At 52.2% G+C, this 24854-nt stretch overlaps 2 protein-coding genes across 5 annotated transcripts; both read right to left on the bottom strand.

The window, feature by feature from the left end:
* Positions 1–190: 190 nt before the first annotated feature.
* ADCY4 (adenylate cyclase 4) lies at positions 191–16552 on the bottom strand. Of its 3 annotated transcripts, XM_053928840.1 has the most exons (27): positions 16488–16552; positions 15976–16181; positions 14987–15082; positions 14570–14767; positions 14278–14439; positions 13494–13643; positions 12905–13053; positions 12715–12826; positions 11887–12014; positions 11576–11734; positions 11190–11322; positions 10816–10989; positions 8195–8238; positions 7972–8058; positions 7709–7778; positions 7293–7390; positions 6533–6617; positions 6301–6438; positions 5571–5681; positions 5140–5324; positions 4852–4936; positions 4231–4389; positions 2202–2348; positions 1784–1891; positions 1553–1667; positions 1141–1265; positions 191–1057 (listed from the first exon to the last, which is right to left on the bottom strand). In XM_053928840.1, exons 2-27 carry the CDS (start codon positions 16132–16134, stop codon positions 905–907), a joined length of 3330 nt encoding a protein of 1109 aa, XP_053784815.1. In that variant the 5' UTR covers positions 16135–16181; positions 16488–16552; the 3' UTR covers positions 191–904. The 3 variants fall into 3 exon arrangements, with proteins under 3 accessions (XP_053784815.1, XP_053784816.1, XP_053784817.1); XM_053928841.1 differs by having other exon boundaries at positions 14588–14767; positions 15976–16552; XM_053928842.2 differs by lacking the exon at positions 14987–15082 and having other exon boundaries at positions 192–1057; positions 15976–16552.
* A 1014-nt stretch (positions 16553–17566) lies between these two features.
* RIPK3 (receptor interacting serine/threonine kinase 3) lies at positions 17567–21604 on the bottom strand. Of its 2 annotated transcripts, none has more exons than XM_045191701.3 (10): positions 21410–21604; positions 21122–21189; positions 20611–20920; positions 20019–20164; positions 19846–19892; positions 19475–19642; positions 19279–19364; positions 18685–19050; positions 18497–18557; positions 17567–17934 (listed from the first exon to the last, which is right to left on the bottom strand). In XM_045191701.3, the coding sequence occupies exons 1-10, from the start codon at positions 21410–21412 to the stop codon at positions 17786–17788; spliced, it is 1404 nt and encodes a 467-aa protein (XP_045047636.1). In that variant the 5' UTR covers positions 21413–21604; the 3' UTR covers positions 17567–17785. The 2 variants fall into 2 exon arrangements, with proteins under 2 accessions (XP_045047636.1, XP_024412016.1); XM_024556248.4 differs by having other exon boundaries at positions 17568–17934; positions 21049–21189.
* Positions 21605–24854: the final 3250 nt, after the last annotated feature.

Here is a 24854-nt window from a genome sequence, read left to right as displayed (position 1 = left end):
TTAGGAAAGGAAGATTCCCCAAAGTGCAGAGGGATGAGTCATTCTTTCCTAGGGATGGCTGTGGTCTCAGAGAGCCTCTGTTCTGACAGCATTTTAGGAAGATGGGAGCAGCAGTGGCAGTGTTGTACTTTTTGAATCTTTCTTGTAAGAAAAGAGAGAGCAACTAGGAGAAAAACCAAAAAGCCATGCTTTTTTTCTTGCAAAACATTTGCAACAAAGCTAGAGTGTTAAGATATCCCTCATGGACCCCAAAATTTGAGCAGGGGAATGAACCGTGGATGTTTCAAGACCCACATAATATCAGCATCTGAGCAGAAGTTTACAGAAGGAAGCAAGGGGGCATCTGAGGGACCTGAGAACAGGAGAACCCCCAAACTGTCTGCAGGTCCTCACCGGAAAGCATCTTGGGTCAGTTTTAGAACCGCAGCTGAAACGGGGAGGGACCTAATAGATTTTTTCCAAGGCCTCTCACCCATGCTGCATAGTAAGCACATAATAAGAGCTTATTTAGTGCTTGTTGAATGAATAAAGGTCAAACAACATTCTTCCCAAAGATTCCTTCCAATATTTGTGGGTGGGGAGCGGGAAAGGACAAATCCTTGTTTTGAGTCATGCAGCTAAAATTCTTCATACTTCTAAGGTTTATAAAATACTGAAGTCAGGTTGGCAGGGAGGCTGAGGCAGTTCTCTTCCTGAGCTTGTGAAAAAGAATCATTCCCTCCCACACACTCACGCTCATGCTTGCACACACACACCACTCAGTGTGAACTGGGAAAAAGCAGTCTGGCTGAGAGGCGTGGAGGTGATTCCAGAAGCTGTCTCAGCAGTTTCTCATATCAATTTGCTCCAGACATTCCAGTCTCTTTACTGAGGATCTTCGAGATGAAGAGTAGGAAGTGGGGTCTCAGCCTAGGGTGGCTGAGGGAGGTCCAGCTCGTGTCAAATCTGTGTTCAGGAAGTAGGTGCACAGCTGCCCTTTGCCTTTGACCTTGATAACACCTCTGCTGTAGCAGGTGTAGCCTAAGGCCTGCAGGGCCCAGGCCGTCTCCTCCGTCACCTGCAATTGGAGGAGGGTGAAGGAGTATGGGGATGCTCCTAACCTTATCTACTGCCCCCATGCCTCCAATGTAGTTCCCTCACTTGGATCTTGCCCAGGACTCCTGTACTCTCCATGCGGCTGGCCACGTTCACCGTGTTGCCCCAGATGTCATATTGTGGTTTCTGGGCCCCTATCACTCCGGCCACTACAGGTCCATGGTTCAACCCTGACAAGATATGGTAAAGATGGGGCAGATTTGAGGAGGGAGAAGAGAAGAAAAAGCTCAAGGAACTAGGAAGAAGAGCCTGGGGGCTTTAGCAGAGAGGAGTGTGGGGCAGGGAGTGGGAGCACCTCATAGCTCTCGGCCCAGCAGCTTCCTGCTCCATCTCTAGGGGTTAGTCTGGAGGGAGGTCCAGGGTTGAGCTGGGAGCAGCTAACAGAGGACATGGGGAGGGAGAGCTTGGGAAGGTGAGGAGGAGGTCCCAGACTGTCCTGGCAAGGGAAGGCCCTTACCCACACGCAAGCGGAAGTTGTTGAATGAGTGCTTGTTGATAACGTCCAGCTTACACCCAAGGGCCACTGCAAATTCCACCATGGTGCCAAGGTGGCTACAGCTTCGCTCAGCATCCTGGCAATGAGACAGCCACCAGAATGGGTCAATGAGAGCACAGGAATAAGGCCTGTTTATGGACCTTCCAATGAGAGCCCAGATGAAGGTTGGTAGGTAAGGAAGGAATGCTGTACCTGCTGTGCCTCCTGTCCAGAGGTGGCATTTAGGCCTGTAGCTGCCATGTAGGTGCTGCCGATGGTTTTGATCTTCTCCACCCCACTGAACTTGGGCTTAGAGAGCAGCTGTATAGAGATGAGGCTGTGTCCCCCGTCTCCCTTGCTCTCTCCCTCCTCTCTCCCCAAAGCCCAGCCCCAGACCTTTGGAAACTAAAGGACCAGTTGCAGGGTCGGGGATGGAAGCAGGAGGGAGAGTTGGTAGTGAACAGAGTTGCTGATTATTCAAGGCAGAGATGGGGTATCAGAGGCGGAGTGGGAAGGCTCAAGAGGGCAGACTGGGCCTCATGGCCAGAAGAGCAAAGTATTTAGGAGGAGGGATAAGTGGGGAATTCTAGGGTCCTGGACATAGGATGTGAGGGACCCTTGGAGCTGTCACCTCATCAAAATCAGCAATGATCTCATTGAGCAGCCGCAGACACTCTAGCCCCTCGTGGTTGATGTTGGACTCAGAGTAAAACTCCTTGAAGTCTGGGACTGAGGCGAAGAGGACACAGACACATTCATAGGACTGGTGGTAGAGGTCCTGGGAAGGTGAGAGGCTGGAGTAAGGCTGGAGGCCATATTCTTTCTCCTTCTGTCATTGTGTCCCCATGCCTCCACCTCTGTGTAAGAAGGATTGGGAAAGAAGGGGCGGGGGAGGGCTAGGTTACTCTAAGGGATGTGACACAGGAGTCAAAGATTGGGTGTCATTGTGATTCCAGGAAGGATACATGTTTGGGGTAAAGATCACCTTATAGCAATGTGAAGGGAATCACTTCTAGAACTGGGATCACGTCAATGAGAATTATCTTTACATCCTATCTATTGCTGAAAGGTATTAAGTGAGTTAAACCAGCTTATAAAGATCTACAGTTTGCACAATAAAATAAAGCAATAATAGGGAAAGTGGGGCAAAGGGAAAATAAGGGTAAGATGGTAAAGATGGAGTCAGATCTGAGGTTGGTTCACTAAATGGGTTAGTGAACCCGTGTTAGTCCTTGATTCTGTGTCTGAGCTTTCGAGTAGCCAATGTGAAAACAGAAACAAGATCACTTACAAGATTCCCAGTGTCTATAAGAGAAGAAACCAGAAGCAGAGCGACTTCTGATCTTGAGAACAGACAGCAGCTGGTGGGGACATAAGGCTATAAAATAACCTCTGGACTATTTTTTTCAACACCTCTCAATACAGGCCAAGAGCATTGCCATAGCAGAGGATGAGGGGGTGGTGGTGGTACGAATAAGAGGGTACAAATATGTGGGTGACCTTCTGATGGACTGATTATAGCACGATTTTTTGAAGATCTAGAGCAGTATCATCTAATAGAAGTTTCTGTGATGATGGGAGTGTTCTACATGTGCCGTCCAGTGTGGTGGCCACTAGCCACATGCAGCTGTTGAGCACATGAAATGTAGCCAGTGTGATTGAGGAACTGAATTTTTTCCTTCTTTCTCTCTCTCTCTCTCTCTTTCTCCCTTCCTTCCTTCCTTTCTTCCCCCCACCTATTTTTTAAGATACAGGTTTATTCACAAGGCCTGAAAATTACACAGCACACCTGAGGCAACACAGCAAGGTCATGGGTTAAGAGTGGGGCCTAGGTTCTCAGTCTCACCTTTTTTAAATGTGCCAATTACAGTTGACATTCAATATTATTGTATATTAGTTTCAGCTGTACAGCATAGTGTAGACATTTATATAATTTATGAAGCAATTCCCCAATAAGTCTAGCACCCACCTCGCACCACACATAGTTATTACAATATTAGCAACTATGTTCCCTATGCTGTACTTTACATCCCTGTCAGTATTTTGTAACTATTGATTTTTCTGTCTTAATCCCTTCACCTTTCTCACCCAGACCCCAAACCCCCTCTCATCTGGCAACCATCAGTTTGTTCTCTGTATCTATGAGTCGGTTTCTGGTTTGTCTGACATTTATATTGTTCTTTAGATTCCACATGTAAGTGAAATCGTATGGCATTTTTCTTTCTCTGTCTGACTTTTTTCACTTAACATAATGCCTTCTAGGTCCATCCATGTTGTCACATGAATTTTCCATTTGACTAATTTAAGTGAAAATGACCACACATGGCTACTGGCTACCACACTACAGTGCAGGTCTAGAGAGGTGGTGGACTGTGTTCTCCACACAACTCTCGTCAACATTTGACAAAGCTTTTGAAAGGTTTGGAGTGATCCTGTGTTGGAGAGAACACTTTCTAGGAACTTGGAATACAGAGATTCTGTGTTTATCAAAAACAGAGCCTAAGGTCTTGTGAAAATGGAAGGCACCTGACAGGGGTATGGAGGGGTTTGGGTGGCTGCCCAATCCGCTCTGGGGGAGTCCAGAAAGGTTGGGTTGAAGGCCAAGACTTTCATCTGAAATTAGTCCCTATGGTGTCTGGGGCTCAGGAGTCAGGAGTCACCTCATTGCGCCGGTTCTGGCCAATAAACTTGGGGGCCACGTGTGCAGGGAGCACATTCTCCAAGAGCAGCCGAGTCAAATTCTCCATTGTCTCTGTCTCCTCCCTCTCCTGCCTCAGCTTCTTCTTCCACAGGAAATCCAGGCGGCAGTAGTACTCATTCTGGGGAGGGTCACGGGGCCACGGGGAGACACAGTGAAGGGGAAACCCCAGACCCTGAGTCTAAAGCTCCATGAAACTTAAAGCCACACCTCTTCACAGTTTAGAGATAAGGCTTAAGATGCAACTAACCTGGGGAGACTACCTTGAAACTAGATTCAAAATTGGGGGGGGGGCAGAATTGGTAGCAAATTTTTTCTTAAACACGGGCTTTCCTAGATTGGTGGTGGATGGGGAGGGAAGTGTGAATTTGAGGAAACTCTCCTTGGGGAGTGAGGAGAAAGAAAGGGAACAAAAAAATTCACTTAGAAAATTTCACTTAGAAGCTTTCAGTGGGTACGCCACTGGGGCTCATCCCAGGAGACACCAGATTAAGGAAAGTGTAAGAGAGACATAGTCACAAATATGGGGACCCCCATCTCATTCTTCATAGGGAGGCCCTGGAAGGCTGACTGGGTGACTTACCTGCCGAGCCAAGACAAGGAGTGTGAAGAAGAAGATGAAGAAGGAGATAGCTCCCATCAATTTTGGCTCCTTCAGCACTCCAGGCCTGAGGAGGCCATGGGTCAGGGTTGTCTCTTGTCTTGCCCCTTCACGATGGCCTCTCCCTGCCCCCAGTGCCCATGGAGTCCTCAGCCTCCCTCCCGCTTTGCCTTGTGGGTGGTTCAGGTCAGTGAAGTGAGGACAGTTCTGCCCTGTCCCACCACCCAGTCCCAGAGGGTCTGGGCACTTCTCTCCAGCAGCCATGCGCACCTGGAGTCCAAGGAGCCCTGATAGAGGCGGGCGACGAGGCAGTCAGACAGCCAGGCATGGGAGTGCAGGAAGAGGGAGCAGGAGGCCGCCAGCCATAGCAGGAGCAGCAGCAGCTTCAGTTCGAAGCTCATGTGCAGAAAGAGGGAGCAGGAGAGGAAACCCAGCACACAGCAGTGCATGGAGTACTGTGGGGCCAGACAGGCTGGTCAGGAGGTAGGACATGTCCCACAGGCAGGGGTAGGGGGGCACCTGAGGGCTCCTGTCCTGCCCCTCCCAGGTCCTGGGGGGCAGGGGGTGTCATACAAACAGGCACACACCAAGTGTGACTTATGTCCCATGACCCATGGCCTCCCCACAGGATGGAGTGTTCTTCAGTTAAAGATGTGCGGGAGGAGCTGAGGAAAGTTCTGGAGGAGATTCGGGACACTCACTGGAATGCTGATGAGAGGCAGGGACCCAGGGAGCTCCCAGGAGAGGTTGAAAGCCATGGAGGACACATTGGGAGCCCTGAAAGGGCAGTTCGATGTTGCTGGTATGAAGAACTGCAGAAGAAGACGAGGAGCTGAGGTGGGCAGGCAGCTCCTTGGGCACAGTGGTGGCTTGGGCAGGGTGTCAGCTGAGGCAGGGATAAGTCAGGGCCAGACTCCTCCAAAGGAGAAGATTTGGTTACTTCTGGATGGTGAGGCCCCTCACTGGTGGTGACGAACAGGGACTAGGGGAGTGGCTGTCATGCACACTAGACTGCCAAGGCTCCACTGTGTGATCTCCTGCTGGCCACTCAGCCTCTCTGGGCCTGAGCCTCCTTTTCTTGGCTAGGCATTATTCCTAATGTGCCTTTCAGGGATGGAATTCTAGGGTTGATTCTAAGTTCTGAAAAATCAGCCAAACTTCTCTACAAAATAATAGTGAGTGAGCTAAGTAATGATGATCTGCCTACATTAAAAAAAAAAAAAAAGATGGAAGGATGTCTACCAAAGTGTTACCAAGATCATGCCCAGGTGGTATACCATGAGTAACTGTCATTTTTTTCATTAGTTGTTCAAAATTTCCAGCATCCCCTGGCCTTAGTCTAGCTGCCCTCCCAAATCCAGAGGTCCTCTTTCAGCCTTGGCAGGTCCAGCATGCCCTGATGGGGGTGCATAGGGCCCCCTCTGCCCTCACCAGGCTGGCAATGGCCATGGCAAAGATGAGGAGGATGGTGGCAGTGCCCAGGGCAACTCTCAGTCCGGGCCGGGTGGCCACCAGGCCAGACAGTGCGGGCAGCCAGTGCAGCATTTTGGGGCCTTTCAAGACACACCTCTGTGGAGGAAGCACGGGAATCTTAGCCATGGAGTGGGGACCAGGTTGTGGTCAGAACCCCAGCTCTCCACTTCCGCCCCACAGCCCACCTCACCGTCAGGTGCTCTGAGAAGCAGATGAAGAGGAGGAGGAGGAAGAGGAGGAAGGTGATGCTATAGGTGATGGCCAGCGCCGGGGTCCTAAAGGGAGGCAAGAGTGAGGCTTTGAAGAGCCAGAATAGGCTCCCTGTGTGTGGAAGGGTGCTGTATCATCTGGTTGGAAGAAATGCGAAGTGGTCGTGGGGATCTGAACTAGCTGCTGGTGGGGTCTGGGATGATAAAAGACATTATGTGATGAAATGGTAAAGTTGAGGGGTCTAGGGCAGTGTTTGGGTGGGACAGGAACTAATAAGATGGGAACAATATTGGAAGGGGTGGTGGGGCTCACAGAGTGGCTGAGGCTGCATCAGACTGGCCTCTGAGGCTTGAGGCCAAAGCTCTTTCACCTGTCTGAATTCTGAACAAGTCCTTGCCCTTCCTAGCAGTGGACTAGGAGTGAGGACCTACTTTCTATATTTGTTTGCTGTGAAATTTGGGCTCCTCAGTGGAAACAAAACCTCATTCATGGGAATGTTAGACTCAAGGGAGAGGCATGTGAAAATGCTCAGGTCCACAGGATGTAGAAAATTCACAGGATGTACAATAATAATTGGGGCTGTGGTTATCATGGTTCCCCAGAATGCGTGTCTCCATTTCTTCCCTGGGTCAGTGCCAAGGAGAAGTAGGCAAAAGAAGAAAGTGGGTGTCAGGGATCAGAAAGAACCAGAGGGTCCATTTTTTGAGAACCAGGGCTTCCCTTTTCTGGGACTGTCTCACCTGTTTGTCACCAGCATCTGGATGATGAAGTTGGAGAGAAAAACCAGGAAGGTGCAGGCTGCATAGTATTTGAAGGCAGGGAGTGCAGAGAGTCGATACTGGAAGGGAGGTGGTCAGGGTGGAGACAGGGTCACCAGTGCTGCTCATCATCTTGAAGGTGTAAATTCTAGGCAAGGAGTTGGTCCCCCAGCCCCACAGCCCCACCCTTCATTCAGTTCCTGGTAGCCGCCATGGGTTCTCCAAGGAGCTGTCCCCTCTTCCATCACCACCCAGTAATTCAATCTACAGTGTGACTTTTCTTTTAGAGAGAGGCACGAGCCCCTCCATCACTCCCAGGATCACAAACTGAGCACACCTGGGGCGGGGAGATGGGACCTCGGGGCATCCTCTGATGCGCCCCCAGCCCCTCAGCCCACCTCTTTCTCCATTTCCTTCTCTCGGAAGTACAGTGTCAGCGGGTTGAAGTCCTTTGACTGCTTCCACTGTCTGGTGGGAGGTGGGGAGCAGTGAGTCCCAGAGAGGAAAGAGCAAGGCAGGAGGGAATGGTTAGGCGAGTCTTCCCTCAGGATGAAGAGGAAAGACCTTCCCTCCTCTCCAGGTCATCAGCAGAACAGCACCCTTGCCCTACCCCAGGAGCCCAGGCCCTCCAGCCCTCCCAGCCCTCTTCTGTTCTCCATACTTCTGAGAGTTGAGCTGTTCGATGACCTGGAAGAACTTGGCATCTCCAGTGTCCAGTTCATCATCTAGTCCCCAGGGTGTACGGCTCCTGCACAGTGAAAGCCCAGCTTGTTGCCATGGAGACCCTCAAAAGCATCTGGGCGAAGCAGGAGCGACCCCCACCCCGAGGATGCAGGTTGGTCACCCAGGCAGCTCCACTGTCAAAACTGCTTGGGCTTCCTCACCGGTCCAGGCTCCACTGGGGGCTGAAGGAAGCCAGGGCCTTCTCCTGTTGGGAGAACACACCAAGGGGAAGACGGGAAGACGGTGAGGGTCCTTGGAGCCTCTCTGGAGCAAGGCATTCCATATCTACACACATCTTTGACCTTGAGCATTTGAGATGGCTGTGTCCGCTGCCTCTAATGGCTTTTTTCTCTTTCCACCAAAATTCCACCTGCTCTTCAGGGAAAGTTCAAACCACAATCGCTCCTTAAAGATTCCTCCTGACTCTTTTTATTTTATTTATTTTAAAAAAATTTCATGAGTTTATTTGAGCCAAACCGAGAAACACGTGAGGGCGGGGAGGTGGGGGGGATCTGAACTGCTCTTTCCCCCAACTCCTTAGACTCCTGGGGCCTTCTTACTGTGATTTCCTCAGAGTTAGTTTCTGTCACTTACCAGGCAACCCTGTGTCTTCCACAGGCTCGAGTGGTTGTTGGTTCTCTGTGCCTCATTTTCCCTAAGGACTGCCCAACGCCAAAGTCAGGGGCTTTCCCATCACCCTTGGATGCCCCCAAATCCTTACTGGTGTGAACTGAAGTGACAATACGGAACATTTTGACTCCTCTCAGACCTTTTGTGACGGTCAGGCTGAGCTGAGAGGTAGTGGGGGTGGGAAACAAAAAATGGAGAAGGAAAAGAGGAAGAGAACCAGACTTGGTTGCAGTCATTCTCTTCTGATCCAAAAGTGCTGCACAGTGCGTGCAGAGATAAGAAAACAAACGGCAAGTGAAGTGGGTGAGGACAAGCACCAAGGGAGAGAGGGAAACACTGTGGCCATGGCCCAGGGCAAGAGGTGTGGTGACCTTCTCTGATCCCCTGGGCTCATGTGAAGGAAGCAGGGTCACAGGGGCCACCTCATCCCCCTCAACCAAAACCGGATGTGTGTGAGAGGAGAGGGAGGGACAGCGACAGACACAGAAACTGAGACAGGGACAGAGAAAGATTGAGAGGTATGTTCTAGGTACAAGCTCATGAGCCCATCTGTGCATCTATGCCTGTGCCTAAGGTTTTTCAAATTTCCTGCCTGCCTCCACTCAATGCCTGTAAGTTATTTTTAAAAAGGGAAAGCATCTTATTCACTTCTATCTTCTCAAGACCTAGTCTAGTGCTTGCCACATAGTAGGTGCTCAAAATTATGGAGGGAGTGACTAGACGAATGGGATACACGGACACAAACACAGCCCCGCCTCCCCCAAATTCCACGTTGTTTAAGAGTAAGCTGACTGTGATTCTCAGGATTTCTAACATGTGACTGCAACCCTGGAACTTCAGGGACTGAGGTGAATTTCTGGGCTGGTCAGGTCCTGTCTATAAAACAAGGGGCCCCTACCCCTCTACCATGATACTTCTTAGCCTGCATCTTAGTGGGGGTTGGAAAGGTCTGGCATGGGTTCTGGGGGGGCATCCCCACCATGGGATGGCACTCAATGTTGTCTCATGTCCTTGGGTCCCCGGCCACACCCCGTTTACTCTACTCTCATCCTGGAGGCCTCATCCTGCACCAATCAGCTGGGTCTTGGGTACTTTCTTCCTCTCCTTCCTGTGAGCTTAGCCCTTCTGACTTGTCCCCTACTCTAGTTGAGGCTTGAAATGAAGTACTCTCCTGACCCATAGCTGCCAATGTCCCCTCACTCCTCAGTGGTCACTGCTCTCAGACTATTTTCCTGCTGAATGGGAGAGAAGAGGGACGGAATGGAAAGGATACCCCGGGGTCATCCCATAAATCCAAACAGGTCTACCAGTATAGAAGATTCTGGGAAGATCTGCAGAAAGGTAGCTGGGAATGACTATCAGGTTGGGGAAGATCAGTAAGATGGAGGAGAGCAGGCCGAGGAGCCTAACCCCGGGGCAAGCCTTTAGGGACACAGCCTGGCTTTCTGCATGAAGGTTCTAGTCACTCATCATCCAGCACCAACCCCAAGAGCTAGAGGCAGGGGAGATCCTGGCTCCTCCACCAGCTGGGGGTCAGTGGTTACCTAAAGGTGCTACGCCTAGGATCAGCCAGCAATCGGCCCTGCCCTAGCTTTCTCTAGTTAGGAGGCAGGCCCACTCCCTTCCCTACCTCCCTCACCCCTGCCTGCTCATGGTGACTTCCTTCTTCAAAGCCATGTGAGATTTTCACTGTCACCTCATTTTATCTGTGTACAAGTGCTGAAGAGTAGGGGCAACAACCAACTGCCCCACCTTCCCAATCCTAGTGGGTACTGAATAAGAGAGCATGTAGTTGCAAGAATTGAGTTAAAAAGAGACACTTCCTGGTGGGAACGGGTGTGAGCACTGGCTTCAAAGTTAGGAGGAAGTGGGGTTCCTGGGGGAGGGGCTTCTTGAATGGAGGTTGGGGAGCAATGGACATGGTGTCTATGGGAATCTCACATCTCTGCAGTGAGCTCAAAGGGCAGTCATCTTTGCCCTTTTTCTTGAGAGAGGGCAAGGGAAGATCCTGAGACAGTGACTTGGGTGACCAGAGAGTTTAGACTTGGGATGTCACCAGGTGACTCACTGGTGGTAGGGGCAGGGAGGCTGGGAATGGGCATTGGGGGTGTGTTTATGTAAATGCAGGGGCTCGTGATAGAGGTGGACATACCTGGAGAGGAGTAGAAGTGGACACAGGGCTCTCAACGTGGCTCAGGTGGGCAAAAGGCTTGGCTGCACCCCAGGATTCCAGGTAGCGGGTCATTAGCAGTGATGGACGCATCTTGGGGCCCTCGAGAGAGGACAGCAACCCTCCTGCAGTGCCCTTCTCATCCTCCTCCTCAGCCTGGGGTAGGTACGGGTTGACATTCAAGATTACAAATCCTCCCCCATTCTCCCCACAGCCCTTAGAAATTTGTGTCCCCTTCCCTGCAACATGCACACTAGGACCTAGGAACTTAATCTCTGGCACTGGAGAAGAGACTGGGCCGGTGGCTGTGGATGGTTAGAGTGGGCCAGCCCTTGGGTTCCCAGTTAGGCTTTTACCCGGGGGTCAATGACCAGGTAGGTAGGCTCCCCTAGCTCCCGCAGGTATGGATCCCGGTGTTCCATGGCTGCATCCTCCACAGCGTAAGCTCCTGCCAGCAGGGCCAGAGTAGCCCCTGTGATGTGCACTCGTCTGGAAGGAGGAGACTATGGGAGTTAGGAGGAAGGGCCTCCAATCTCTCTTTTCTTTCAAGGATCATTCCTGAAGGTCTGACTTCAAGAAAGGACCAGTGCCATAGGAGGTCTCTCCCAGCTTCCCACCCTGCACTCCAGGGGCTCCCTGGGCCCCAATGGGATACCTCATTTTAAGGAACGATGGAAAGGGAGGCAACAAGGGGGAGGCCTGGTTGGCCTCTTGCTGTAGCCTCCTGAGCCCCAGGTCTCACCCTGGCACACCACTCGCCTCCATGTGGTTGGCTAATGTGACATCATGGGACCAGACATCATACTGCCACTTCTGCAGCCCGATGACTCCACAGAGCACACTTCCTGAGTGCACGCCCACACGCATGTTGACGTCCACACCGGTGGCTGCTCGCAGTTTCCTGAGCAGGGTGTGAGGGACTACCTGAGTGCTGTCTTCAGCCCTGCCCAGGTCACACCCCTTCTCTTCTCCAGGAAGACTTCACTACCTTGCCTGTTCCTCTCCCACACATTCATCCCTCAGGACTCCTCTTGCCTGCCCTCTTGAGCTGACCTGATGGCCCGGCACATGTCCAGCCCCATGCGCACGCAGTTGATGGCGTGGTCTGGCAGGGAGAGGGGCAGCCCGGAGACACAGTAGTAACAGTCTCCCAGGATCTTGATCCGCATGCATTCGTGCTCCTGGGAGTGTGTGTGTGCAGGGGGAGAGGGGCACCTGATTAGAGGCCAGAGGATGCAGGAAGAAGTTGGGGAAGGCGGGAGCAAATGCGGTGTTCCTGAGGAACTTGTGAGGTTGGGAGTGTCTAGGGCACATCTAGGGACTCCCTTAGCTTGTTGTGGGGCTGGCTGAGGTCTCTCATGCAGGTGTTGTTCTCAGAAGGGTTTCTCAAGGGTAGGGATGTCTGTCACTTTCCCCAACTTTGGCATGTGTAGGGTGCATTCAGATTTGAGCATATAAAAGTAGCCTCAGGTATGAGGGGGTTTTTTGGAGCGGGAGACCCAAGATTAAGTTGCTTAGGGGCATCCCTGGGGTCTAAGCTGGTGGCTGGGCCAGAGATTTCCCTTGGAAGGGCCTCCTAAGGTTAGCACATCTGGATATCTAGATTCAGGTTTAGTGTCCAGAGACACCTGTGTTGGGGTTCTGGGCATATTTGGGGTGCTATGGTTGGGGCACCTGTGGAGATGTTGAGAGGTGTCTCCAGATTTGAGGTGTGTGGTGAGTGGTTCCATAACTGGGGTGTTTGCCAGGGTTTCCTAATTTTCAGTGGTGTATCTGGGAGCCCACATGGGTGGGACGAGGGTCTTATAAGTTAGGGATTGCCCTTGGAACAGGCTCTCCAGAGTGGGGTGTTTGAAGCCGGGGAGGGAGGCCCCCTCTGACCTTGGCGATCTGGTCGAACTTGCCAAAGAGCTCATTGAGCATCAGCACCAACTCCTTTGGGGAGCACTCACTGGCTAGCCGCGTGAAGCCCACGATGTCAGCATACAGCACGCTGGGCAGGGCAGACCGCAGTCAGTGGGGCCAGGCTCTCCATTCATTCTCCCTTGCCTCCAGCCATCCTTGCCCATACCTGACTCCCTGGTGCCTCTTGACATAGAGGCTGTGGAAGTTGTTGGTGTTCTCTGGCCTTGACCCCTGTCCAGCCTGCAGCCGTGCCATGATCTCTGCCTTCATCTCTCGGGCCAAGTAGGCAGGAAGGATGGACAAGAGAAGGTGTTCCTGAGGGAGGTCACTATGAGAACCAAACCTTCTGCACCCTAAAGCCAGGAGCCCAGCTTCCCAAATGCCTAGGAGCCCACATCCTTCTCTAGCCCCACTGGGTGTTCCCCAGGGTGGTCTTCCAGGTCCTCCCCACCGCATACAGCTATGCTCCAGTATCCCATCCTGCACTGACCACCTTTGGGGATTGAACTCCCAGCACCAATGCCAGAATTAGAATTCATTTAGTGTCATAAGGTTCTAAAAGGCTTTAACAAGCTTCAGTTTGGTTGAGCCTCCCAGCAACCTTCCAAGGTGGGCAACAGCCACTTTTGACAAAGGAGAAAATAAATTGGGTGACTTGCTTAAAGTCATCTGGCTTGTGAAGGATCCCAGTTGTGTGAGTTAAGTAACCCCTTTCTCCTACGCTGGGTCCCTCCTGGCCCCCAGTACAGGCAGACCTGGTGCTTCTTCTCTGTGTCCAGCCGCCGGCGAGAGTGCAGGGAACTAAGCGCCTCTCTGAAGGTGGCGCGCAGTGCCCGCTCCATCAACGCCTTGTGGTACACTCCGGCCACATTCCCGCACAGGAACAACACCGTGTTTGCTGCCAGCTGTGGGTGAGGGTTAGCCTCAGGGGGCACTAGACCTGGGTAGGGGTGGGGGTGACTATGTGTGTAGCTGGAGTTGATCTCCAGAGGGGCCGGGGAGGACATTATCATTAGAGACCCAAGTATTTGGAGGCAGTGAGTGCCACACAGCAGGATCCGTAGGTGGTAGGTAGTGCTTCTTGCCCCCCACCACCTTCCCCCAGCTCCAAACTCTTGGCTGCTGCACCAATGTAAGCTTCTTAGGTCTAGAAACCTTTGCACACACTTTTCCTCTGTCTGGAATACCACTCTATACCACCCCCTCCCCCGCCCCCTACACAGCAGCACAAAACTACTCAAGCTCCAACTTTTGCATTCTCTCTGAGGGTTCTATCAAGCACATCTGTCCCCACCACCCCTAACTTCTTTCCCTGTGGGCACAGAACCCTCTTCTGGTGTCTGTGGTCATGGAACTGCACCAGTGTACCAGCTCCAAGTGGGCACAGTCCGGGTCCATCTGTATGTGTGCCCTGTGCCCAGCATTGTGTCCTGCCGTAGAGTCAGAGTTCAGCAAACGGTTGGTGAATGCCCTGACGAACCAAGTAGCGCCCAGCTGAGCTGGCCCTGGGTGCAGCTTGTGCTACTCCTATGTGCTCACCTGCGGCAGCAGCGCGGGTCTTGAGTCCAGCTGAGGCCCAAGATACAGCCCGAGGACCAGCAGGTGTGAGAGCGACGAGACAAGACCCGCAGCGGTGGCTTCTTTCATGCCCAAAGGCAACATGGCGTAGGTAGTGAAGATGACAAAGAGGAAAAAGGACACCTGGGGGAGGAGGAGCGGGAGCCGGAAGCTGCAGGCTGACACTACTGAGCTGCTTGCTGCTGGTGTCCTGGGTGCAAGTTGGAGGTCGGGGCGTCCCTCTACCTCCTGCTCCACCTGCCACCCATCTCACCTGGTCCCAGGCGCTCACCAGGCCCCCAGTGAACAGGAAACCTTGGCCCAGCGCGAGCAGCGCTGCCCACACGAGGCCCGACAGGGGACGCGTCCAGCGCTGCAGTCGCTGCTCGCGGGAGGCTAGGCCCAGTAGCAGAGAGAAGCCACCCAGCGCGCACAGCACCGTGGTCAGGAAGCCTGGGTCTGAGGTCAAATCCTGTGGGGAGGGGAGTGGGTGGAGTTTGGGAAGCTCGTCCAAGAGCAAAAATGAGCAGCCCCTCAGGCCATTTCTGAAAAGTATCTCAAACCCAAGTACAAAAAGGAGGCAGGGCACCTCTGCTTGCCATTCATATTAGGTTGAACCATACGAATTGTTGATAACCTGATTTTAATCTACAGAACTAGCAATCTCATAAGGTTCAACCTAATATCTCACTTGCGTGCTGCAGAGGCAGCTGACCCAGAAGTTCTGACTCCAGCTCCATATCCGCCATTGTGTATCCGTGATCATTCTGAGCCTCGGTTTTCTCATCTGTCAAATAGGAATCGCAGCACCAGCCCGGGATCCGGAAGCAAGTGAACAATCCTAGCTCACAGAAGGCACTTAGAACTAAGTGCATCCAAATCTGGTCAATTTGCTGGTGAGATTCCCTGCCCCAGGCAAACGGCTCCGAGTTTCTGGGCTCTGGGAAGCAGTGCTCTGGCAGCAGGGGGCGCCAGGAACTTCCCTTATCCCTCAGGGGCTGCATTCTCTCCACGGCCTCTGGGCGTAGAAGCCCTGCCACTGTCTTCGCCCTTCCTCCCACCTCTTCCTGGACTTTGAGGTGGATTAGCAAGGACTGGTTACGTCCAGTGAATTTTTCCCACCTTGCCTCGGAAGAGTGAAAAGAAAACTTGGAGGCTGTTTCCAGAAATGGATTTAAGGACCCCTTTTCTCCCTCCAAAGGAAACTGGGGATTGGTTTATTTTGGGACTAAATGAGAGCGGGATGGAAGGTAACTTCTGGGAGTTGGTGGGTACAATTGTCCTGCAGCCCCTTAGGTGAAAAGAAAACCAGGAAACGGATTCCCACGGGGCCCAGTGTAATTTCCCCCACCCTGGAAAATGGGAAAATCCGGTGTTGGGTGTTGGATTTATTCTAGAACTAGTAGATTACAGAAGCTCGTAAGGTCTGTCAGTACCCTGGAGAAATTAGAAGCACCCAGGGCTCAGATACCTCTCAGAGTAGACCCAGAGACCGTTTGGCCCAGAGAGGTGAGGTGACTTGTTCAGTGTCTCTATAGAAAGGTTCAATGCTTCTTTCCCTCGTCCCAGCAAAGAAAGCACATCGAAAAGAAGACCCCACAAGCCTCAGCACTGAAAATACTTCCTAGACAGTGACCCTCCCATTGCCCTTGAAGCTTGGGCACAAGAGGCCCTGCTCACCCTGCCGCTGGCTGAGGCAACGACAAGCAGGGCCAGGAGCGCGCAGAGCACGATCACCAGCAGCAGTAGCAGGAGCGGGTACTGCTGGCTCAGGCTGTAGTAGGTCTCGTAGAAGAGGTCTTCGCTGGGCGGCGGCCGGGTACTGAAGAGTCTGGCCATGGTCTTCCCTCCTCCGGCGCTGCACGGCGTGGGGGCAGACCCCGGGGCTGGGGAGTGCCGTTCTCTAGGTTACTGTCAGCAGGCCCCAGCCAGCCCCAACTGTGTCCCTCTCACCTGGTACACGCCACTGCCATCCCCGCTCCCAACCTCGCGGGAACTCATCTCCTTCCAGGCACACCCTATGGCTTCCAGTGTTCTCCCAAGTTGGCGGTGAGGGCACTGCTACTCCTCGCTCAAACCCGGACTGCGGAGGTACCCCCGCCCCCTGCTTGAAGCAAAAGCCTCAGCTCCAGGAGAACAGGATTTGAGGTGGAAACAATGGAGCCCCGGGGTCCCTTTATTCTCCAACTCACCGCCTGCGAGGCTGCTGCAGCTGAGGTTGCTAGGCCCGGGGCGGGAGCCGCGGGTCGGGGGTAGGGGTAGGGGGGTGGGGGCGAGCTGCGGAGTCTCTGCCGGCCGCTAAGTTAGTGGCTCAGATCCCCAGGCGACAGGCGCTTCCCTCCCGGCGCCTCGGGCCCCCTCCCACTTCCCCGGTGAAACAGCCCGGCCCTTCCCGTGCCAGAGCGGGACTCCCCAGGCCCCCTCCCCCACTCTAATTGTTTCTTCTGACACTACTGCCTTTCCTGTTCAGCCCACTTTAGTAAACAGAATGAGGACCACGGGAGAGATGCGTGGGGTGGGCCCACTCAGTGGCAAGTATTAAAACAGAGGTCGGACGCTTGGAAGTGGGGAGGCTGAGGGAGCGCTGGAGTAAAGGCTGGCGGGAAAGTAGGGATGCACACGGTACCAGATGGGAACTAGGATCTGGGTCAGGATGGGGGCAAGTGCTCATTTCCCCCTGGTCCCTAGTGCCTGGACAGTAACCACTGTGGCCCCAGCTGAACTGTGCATTCTCCTGCCGTCTCCAGCTCCATGGGAGGGGACATGTCTGTGGTTGCTTTGAGGAGCCATAGCTTTCTACTCCCAGACACAAACTGAGAACCAAAAGACCCCTGCCTCCGCAGCAATGTGCATGTGTGTGTGGTGGAGGAAGGTGATGGTATGAGGGCTAACCTCCAAGAGACTGGAGGGGTCTCTCCTGCAGGGCACCCTTCCAAATTCCCACCCCTGGGCTGGGTCTGCAAATTCCCATGCACCCCTCTCCCTAGCACCCCACTGCCTAGTCTCTGTAGCCCAGAAGAAAACAGGAAGGGGGATATTGGCACCACAGCATCTATCCCCACAGTTTGTGTTTAGGGTGGGGGCTTGCCTGCTCTAGAGGAAGTGCTCTGCCCTGAGATTAGAGTGGGCCCCAGGAGCCAGGCCTCTGAGATTCCTGGATTCCTTCCTGCCACCAGCTGGGCCCTGACCTGTGTGCCATGACATTGCCCACCCCCAGGCCTCAGCATGCCACTTCCTGTGTCAGTGAGACTGCAGCGCCTCCTCTACCCGTAGCCTCCTGCGTAGTACTTTGGTTAAAATTCCACCACTTTATTGACTGCTGGGGCCACAAAGTCAGTTCCAGTGCAGGGCCTGGTGGCCCTCAAAGAAAGTCTTGGCTAGCTGCCTCAAGTCCAGGTGGCAGTTTAGAGGCTTCCTCAATTCCTGTCCTTATTATACTGGCCCTGTGACCCAGTCCAGGCTTCAGGTTCTTGCATCACTTCTTTCAAAGTTACTTGCGGGGGGCATGCTGACAGCCCCTACCCATGCCTTGAGGTGGCCGTTTCCATGTGGGTAAAGCAATTTTTCCTGGTATTGTCATGTGGTTGTTGTTTCCAATCTGCACCCATTTGCTGTTATGGATGGTAAGGTGCGATGGCCCTTTAAGGAAACAGTGGTGTTAGTGTGAGGGTTGAGATGTCAGCAATTCAGTTAGGAGGAGCAGCAGAGTAGAGGGGTAGCGGCACCTCGTGTTCACCCGGGGGGGGGGGGGCGGGGGGGGTGGATGCAAAGATGGGGTCGCAGGGCCTCTCACTGAAGGTGTTGGGTGTGTCTTTGCCTTTCCCCTGTTGGCTGCCCCCTCAGAACTGGGTGTGCAGAAGCTCAAGAGTGGTGGCAGCTGATGTTTCTGGCCCTGATATTTGGGTCTTTTCTGCTGGGAGGCCCTCTGGACTAACCTAGTACCATGGAATTGGGGGGTTCATAGAGCTGGTCCTGGGGAGCCAGAAGGCCCAGGGACAAATCCAGGCTTTGCTGTGACCTCAGCAGGGTCCAATCCCAGTGGGTGTCAGTTTTTTTCTTTTATGAAATGAGAAGGTGTGGGGTAGATGGCCTCTAGTCCTTTCTTTCCCTGCTTTTCCCCAAGGTGCCCTGGATCTACGTATAGTCTTGAGGATGAAGCTGGTAAGGAGTTGGGTAGGGGAAAGGAGTGGGGAGTGGGTACCTGGAGTTGGATTTGGCCCTGGCTCCTCAGGAGGCCAGTTGGTGCCACATCTCTCAGGCCCCTGTGAACAATACAGCACTCTCAGGTTCCCTGTCTTGGGGCTTGTTTCCAGACCATAACCCTTGGGCCCCAGGTTTTCCCTGGAAAGGGGGCAGGATTTGCATCCCCTAGTCCTGCCAAAATCTCACCTGATTTCCTTGGGGTCCAGGAGCTGGCGTCCAAGCTGAGGTGGGGTTGGGCTTCTGGTTTTTGAATGATGAGGTCTCTGAAGTTGAGGGAGGTCGGGCTGTTGAACCAGAAGACATTCTTGCCGTCCAGGCATGCTGGACCTCCTCTTTCTGTGCCTCAATCCTCTCAGGAAGGTTTGCACATTTTTCAGGAGCAGAGCTAGGGGACCGTTTCAGATTCAGTTTGTCCAGCATGTCAGAGACGGCGATGGAATCAAGGCTTCCTGTGGGTCCCCCAGGGCCATCATTTTCTGTTTCGCCCAGGCCTGGCTCAGGGGCAGACAACCACCTGTTGCTGTTCCTGTGCTCAGACAGGAACTTCTTTACCTGCAAGGACAGGGAGAACTTGCTGGGCATGGAGGTGGGAGACCCAGAGTAAACCCAAGGAAGGAGTCTCTTGGTTCATAATCTGTTGTCTGGGAATTCAGAAGTGCAGTGGGGAGAGTGGGCATGAGGGTCAAGGCATAAAGAACAGTGGTCAGTAGGAAGCTGCTGGGTGGCCTGGGGAGCCATGTGGTGCCAGATCTCGGGCTGGGTTTGGTGTTGGACACTCACTGTGGAGACAGCAGCATCCATCTTCATACCATCTACATCTCCACTTTGTACCAGGCAGAGGGCTTCCTCAGTGTGTTGTCTGCATTCTGGAGAGAAGGCAGAGCAGGTGACAGGTGAGCAAAACTTCTTTCCCAGGGAGAGCGTCTGGCTGACAAATCCAGGCTGCACCCAGCTGCCAGTTAAATGGCCAGTTCACCTTGGAAGGAAGGCCTGTCCTTGGGTTCGTGGCTCCAGCAGTGCTGCATTAACTCCATCAGTCCTCCCAAGCCTGGAGTCTCAGGGCCAGGCTGGGGCAGCTCTGTCAGTGGCGGCCGGATCTTCCTCTCATACACGGCTCTCTGCACCAGTGACAGCTGGGTCACTGCTGATGTGGGCGTGGGGGACATGAAGAAAAAGCATTCAGGGTATGAGGGGCCACCTGCTACCTCATGGAAAGGGGCAGAGAGTGTAGTCCAAGGGGAGGTGAAGACAGAGTAGGAGAGTCTGAGCAGGTAAGCAGGAAGAACAGGGCTTGCAGACTCTCAGGAGGAGGGCTTAAAGGAACCCAGAGTGTGCTTAAAGTCTTACTCTCAGCTTCTCTTCCGGCGAGCACTGCCCACATCAGCATCCCGAAGCTGCCGGAGACACAAAGGTGAGGCCAAACCCAAACTCTGGCAAAACTCCTCTCCAGTATACTTCCTCCTAGAAGGGCCCCAAGAGGTGTAAAAATTGGGAATGTGTGTTTGGCATGGGTACCTTACCTGTAGACATCGCTGGCCATGGAAGCCTTCTGATTTACATCAGCTAACAGTTCTGGGGCCAAGTAGGCTGGGGTACCCCCTGACACCTCAGATCCTGCCCGTGACCGTGAGCATCCCAGAAATGTGGACAGGCCAAAATCTGCCAGCTGCAAAGGAAGGGAAGGAGGAAGAGGTAAGGGATGGACAGAACCAGGCAGCTTCCAGAATTCCTTTCTCTCCCTTACCCCAAACCAGAGATACAGATCCAGCCTTGTGAAGGGGGTATGGAGGGCTAAGGGAACAGTGGGACCAATGGGGCCCTTGGTTTGGGGGTCTGGGTCCCCCTTCTATTGGGCTGGGTCAAGGTCTGAGTTTCCTGAGCTGTCAGCCATGGGTCTTTTGAAGTCCTAGTGGCGTTGTCAGGGTCTCTATCACTTGTGGTAGAGGCTAAAGCTTCCGGGTGGGCCTTGGCACTTGGCCAGCTTTTTGTCCAGAGGAAGATGCTGAGGGTATTCAGTAGACAGGACTGTATCAGATGCTACAGTGGGTGGGTCTGGAGCAGCTCTGGGGCAGGGCCTTGTCCAGGGGCTGAGCTGGGGTGTGGTACACTGACCTTGGCATGCAGGTCTGAGTCCAGCAGAACGTTGGAGGGCTTCAGGTCCCGGTGCAGAAGCACAGGATCCTGGCTGTGCAGGTAACACATCCCAAGCACAATCTCTTGCAGCAGGCGGCAGATAAGTGGCCAGGGCCGAGGACATTGGGGTTGCAGCAGCCCCACCAGGGAACCGTTCTCCATGAATCGAGTCACCAGAGCCGGCCCAGACACGTAGTCCCACTCCAGCTTCTCGGTGACTCCCAGCAGTGGCAACACGTCCTCACTATGCAGGCTTGCCATGGCCTTCACCTCTCTTGATATCACCTCCCTATATTCCATGAGAGAGCTGGGGTCCCGCTCTGCTGGGCAGATCCCTCCCTTCCCCATTCAGGCCCCCAAGAACAGCAGCCTGCCTCCAAGGCAAGACACTGGCTAGCCAACAGCTGGGGCACTCACGAGTTCACGATCTTGACTGCCACATAACGACCCCATTTCTCATGTCGAGCCAGGAACACTGTGCCGAACCCACCTTGTCCGATGCGCTTCAGTTTCTTTAATACCTCGGTGGGCACCAGGGAGGCTTGGGTACCTCCAAGCCTGAGAGAAGGTACCCAAGGAGCCTTGTCACCAGCTGGCCTCGGCCCCAAGTCCCTGCTGCTTCCTGCAACCCCTCCCCACAATGGGACTTGTGACTCAGCAGGGTTGGTACAATCCACAGCCTCCCCTGTGGGTCTCACTGTCCCCTGGCCTCAGCACAGGCACAAACGTGGTCCCTGAGCAAGTCCAAGGGGCATCCTGTGTCTCATTCTCTACTCACCATATCTTGCTGCAGGACATCAGGCTGGATGGGGTGAGAGGCTTCTTTCTGGAAGTTGCGAGTTCACACAAATGAAGTGACTTCTGGGAGTGGTGTTTGTGGTAGAGAGGGGTCTTGGGGTCAGGAGAAGGATCAGTCTCTAGGCCACTCAGGCCACTGCATGGATTCAACTTCCTTACCCTGAGTGACTGAACAACTTCCTTTTACAAGAACTGCCCGGAGCCTCTAAAGTTCCGTCTGTCTCTGTAGTCCCGCCCCAAAGGGGCTGGGCAGAACAGAAGCTTATTGCTTGTCTTTTTCTTTCTCTTTTTAAAAAATTTAATCTTTATTGTATTTTTTTCCATTTCAGTTAATCCCCTTATGCCCCTCTCCCCCCAGCAATTGCTTGTCTTTTCTCATTGGCATTTCCTTGAACAAGCTGCTATATACCACAGCCTGGTTAGGTGTCACTGGCATTTAGGCTGCCACGAAGGTGTCCTCACCTTCCAGAAACCCACTCCAACCTCTGGTGTCTCTCTCTTCTCCTACAGGACTCCCAGCTGCGCCACCTGCCAGACCTGGGCTGGAGATGGGATGGTGTTGAGGAGGATTTCCTGGTCCTAGGGCTCAGTTTTCCCACAGCTACCCTAAGATCATAGCTAACACCTCTGTAATGTTTGACATGTGCCAGGTACATATATGAGCTTATGTAATTCTCACATCAACCCTAAGGGCATAGATACTGCTTTCATGACTTCTCTATGGATGAGGAAACACAGGCACTGATAGTTTACCTTGGCCAAGCCAGTGTGGAACATCAGAGCCTGGCTCCAACCATCAGGCTTTCCTGTTTTCACATAGGCTTCAGGGCTGTACCACTCAGTGGGAAGTGAAAGTGGCTAGGAAGGTGTGAAGAGTCCAACAGTGTGCTGAAGGGTCCCTGTCTGTATTCCTGCCCAGCCCCTGACAGCTGCTGTCACTGAGGAAAGCTCCTGGCATTGGTAGTGACTTGTCTGTTGTCAAGACCAAGACCTACTCCCAGAGCTCATGGTTAGCTAGATGAACGGCCCCACTGAAGGGTTGCTGACATGGAGGTGTGCGCTGCAGTGGAAACACCTCAGAACCTCCCTGCTTTTTCCTCCCATGCACATTCCCTGGTTAACATAGCTTTCCCACAAGCATATGCTCTGAACAAGGGCTTTTCAGAACTCAGGAGCTTGGGGAGCCTTAGGGGTTTAGGGTAGACAAAAAGTTACTTTACCCATGCAAGGCCTGACCATGGCTGGAGATTGTGGAACAGCCAGCTCTGGGTGCTCAGTCCTTCAAAGGCAGACTCATTGTGGGTCGCGTGCCTGCTCTCACCGGAAAGTACTCATCTTGGTATGCACTTTCCATTCTGTTCAGTGGTCCACGGGCTTTGCTGGATGGAGTACAAGGGGCCAGTAGTTAACTGTGATTTTTAGAGCAACTGAGAACTCCAGAATCCACCCCGTGAATTCTAGTGGGGTCAGTCCATGCTATTTTGGAGCTGTTTAAGGAATTTTTCGACCTTAGCCAGTACATGATACACACCAAATATTTGTTGAATTGAATTAATAAATGAACAACCAAAACTTCTGGGACTTCCTTAAGATGCTGATCATTCCAGCTGGTACTCCATACTTATTGGGAGAAAAGAGGAGGTTGGGCTTCTTTATGATTAGGGGCTCTCACATGCACATTGATAGAATACAATCGGAATTAGACTTTATTATAGAGATATGATGGTATTTCATAGACTCCGAAGGCAAGTGCAGCAGGTCCTCAAAAAAGTGTGGTCAGGAGCTAAGAGCTATCAGAGAGGGCACCATTCTTTTCATGATTATCTCTAGGGAGAAGAACCTGGGCCCAACAACTCATCTCCACTTGAGGAGAACAGACAGAAAGGAGATAGAGGGGTGTTTAAAGACCTGGCTGGATTTCATAGATTGGGACAAGACCCTGAGAATCATGGGTGAGTCACTGTAAAGCATGTAGTTGGGGATAGTGTTAGAGACTACTGTTTTTTGACTCAAAATAAACCAAGTCCTTTTAAAAGAAAGAGGGGCAGGAATGGGAGCCTGGAGTGCGTGCCGGAAAAGACCCTCTGCTTCTAGCAGGAGGGGACTCGTAAGGCAGAGTTGATTCCTAGATTTTGAAGCTTGGGCCTTTCCTGAGGCCTGGTGCCCCTGACCCCAGTTGTTCTAGGTTTTGGGTTCTGTTTGGGTGTCTGTCATCCCTTTAGTTCTCTGTTCCTGATTGTCTTTGGTTACCTGCAGCCCATCCCTAGTAACCTGCTCTGGCTCCCTATCCCTAGTTGTTGGGGTGAGGGGTAGAGAGCAGAGGGTGTAGTCTCTCTTCCTTCATATTCTAGACCTAAGTAATTCTCACCTGTTGTTTGATTAAGATATTTCAATTATAGACCAAATGTTATTCATTGAGGTGATGGCAAAAAAGATTATGGAGAATTTTCATTTTCCTTAGTGTGTGAATATTTGATATTAGCATATATTACTTTTTTTAAATCCTCACTGGAAGACATGCTTATTGATTTCTAGAGAGAGGGGCAGGAGGGAGGGAGAGAGGAAGAGAAACGTTGATGTGAAAGAGAAACATCAGTTGATTGCCTCTCACATGTGTCCTGACCGAGGACTGAACTCACAACCTAGGAATGTGCCCTGATCGGGAACTGAACCCACGACCTTTCAGTTTGTAGGCCGATGCTCCAATGAACTGAACCACACTGGCCAGGGTAGCATATATTACTTTCATAAAAACTTGAAAAAGGAAGAAAATATTGATTTTGCAAAGATTTAACTACAAAGATATTAACTGAAGTGTTGTTTAAAACAGTGAAAAAAGAACCTTAAATATCCAATAATAAGAAAGAGACTAAATAAATTTTGCAATAAAAGACTATATAGTCATTAAAATGATGCCCTAGACCTATATTTATTTATATGACAGGTGATTTTCACATATCTAATGGGAAAAAAGCAAGTTACAAAATAACATGTACCATATTATCACTTTTTTTGCTTGTTTTAAAATTCTCTTCCAGTAGTATGAGTTCTCAAAAGCCCCCCGTAGAAGAAAACTTAAGTGCTATACTGTATAAAGCACGACAAATAGATATTTAAAAATTTCTTTAGTGAGCTCTCCCAAAGTAAAGGTAGTCTTCCAAGGGCATCCCCCTGAAACCAACAAAATAAAACTATACAAAACAAAAGGTAGAAAAATACAATAAAAATTTAAAAACCCTAAAGGTAAATAGCAAATAAACAGAGAAGTCAACTACCTAGAAACCTAGAGCTTTGGGGACTGGGCAGGGGTATTGGAGGTTGGCAGAGAACCAGAGAGTAAGCCCTAGGGTCTAGGAGGATGGAAGAGCTAAATGTGAGAGACACCCCTATTCCCTCCAAAGCTGAGGCCCTCAAAGAGGCTACAT

This window comes from Desmodus rotundus, chromosome 7 (assembly GCF_022682495.2).
Source record: "Desmodus rotundus isolate HL8 chromosome 7, HLdesRot8A.1, whole genome shotgun sequence".
Lineage (NCBI taxonomy): Eukaryota > Metazoa > Chordata > Mammalia > Chiroptera > Phyllostomidae > Desmodus > Desmodus rotundus.
Note: the sequence above shows the minus strand (reverse complement) of the source record. Positions and strands in the feature narration are given on the sequence as shown.

Excerpts from the sequence above, each read along its gene's own strand:
- RIPK3 (XM_024556248.4), bottom strand. The coding sequence starts at position 21,429 with ATGTCCTGCAGCAAGATATG. Across the intron at positions 21,190-21,409 it reads ATGTCCTGCAGCAAGATATG|GCTTGGAGGTACCCAAGCCT; the intron begins GTGAGTAGAGAA and ends ACCTTCTCTCAG. Across the intron at positions 18,558-18,684 it reads CTGGACCCCAAGGAAATCAG|GGGCCTGAGAGATGTGGCAC; the intron begins GTGAGATTTTGG and ends TATTGTTCACAG.
- ADCY4 (XM_053928840.1), bottom strand. The coding sequence starts at position 16,134 with ATGGCCAGACTCTTCAGTACCCGGCCGCCGCCCAGCGAAGACCTCTTC. Across the intron at positions 15,083-15,975 it reads TTGCCTCAGCCAGCGGCAGG|ATGAGAAAACCGAGGCTCAG; the intron begins GTGAGCAGGGCC and ends CCTATTTGACAG. Across the intron at positions 14,440-14,569 it reads TGGTGAGCGCCTGGGACCAG|GTGTCCTTTTTCCTCTTTGT; the intron begins GTGAGATGGGTG and ends CTCCTCCCCCAG.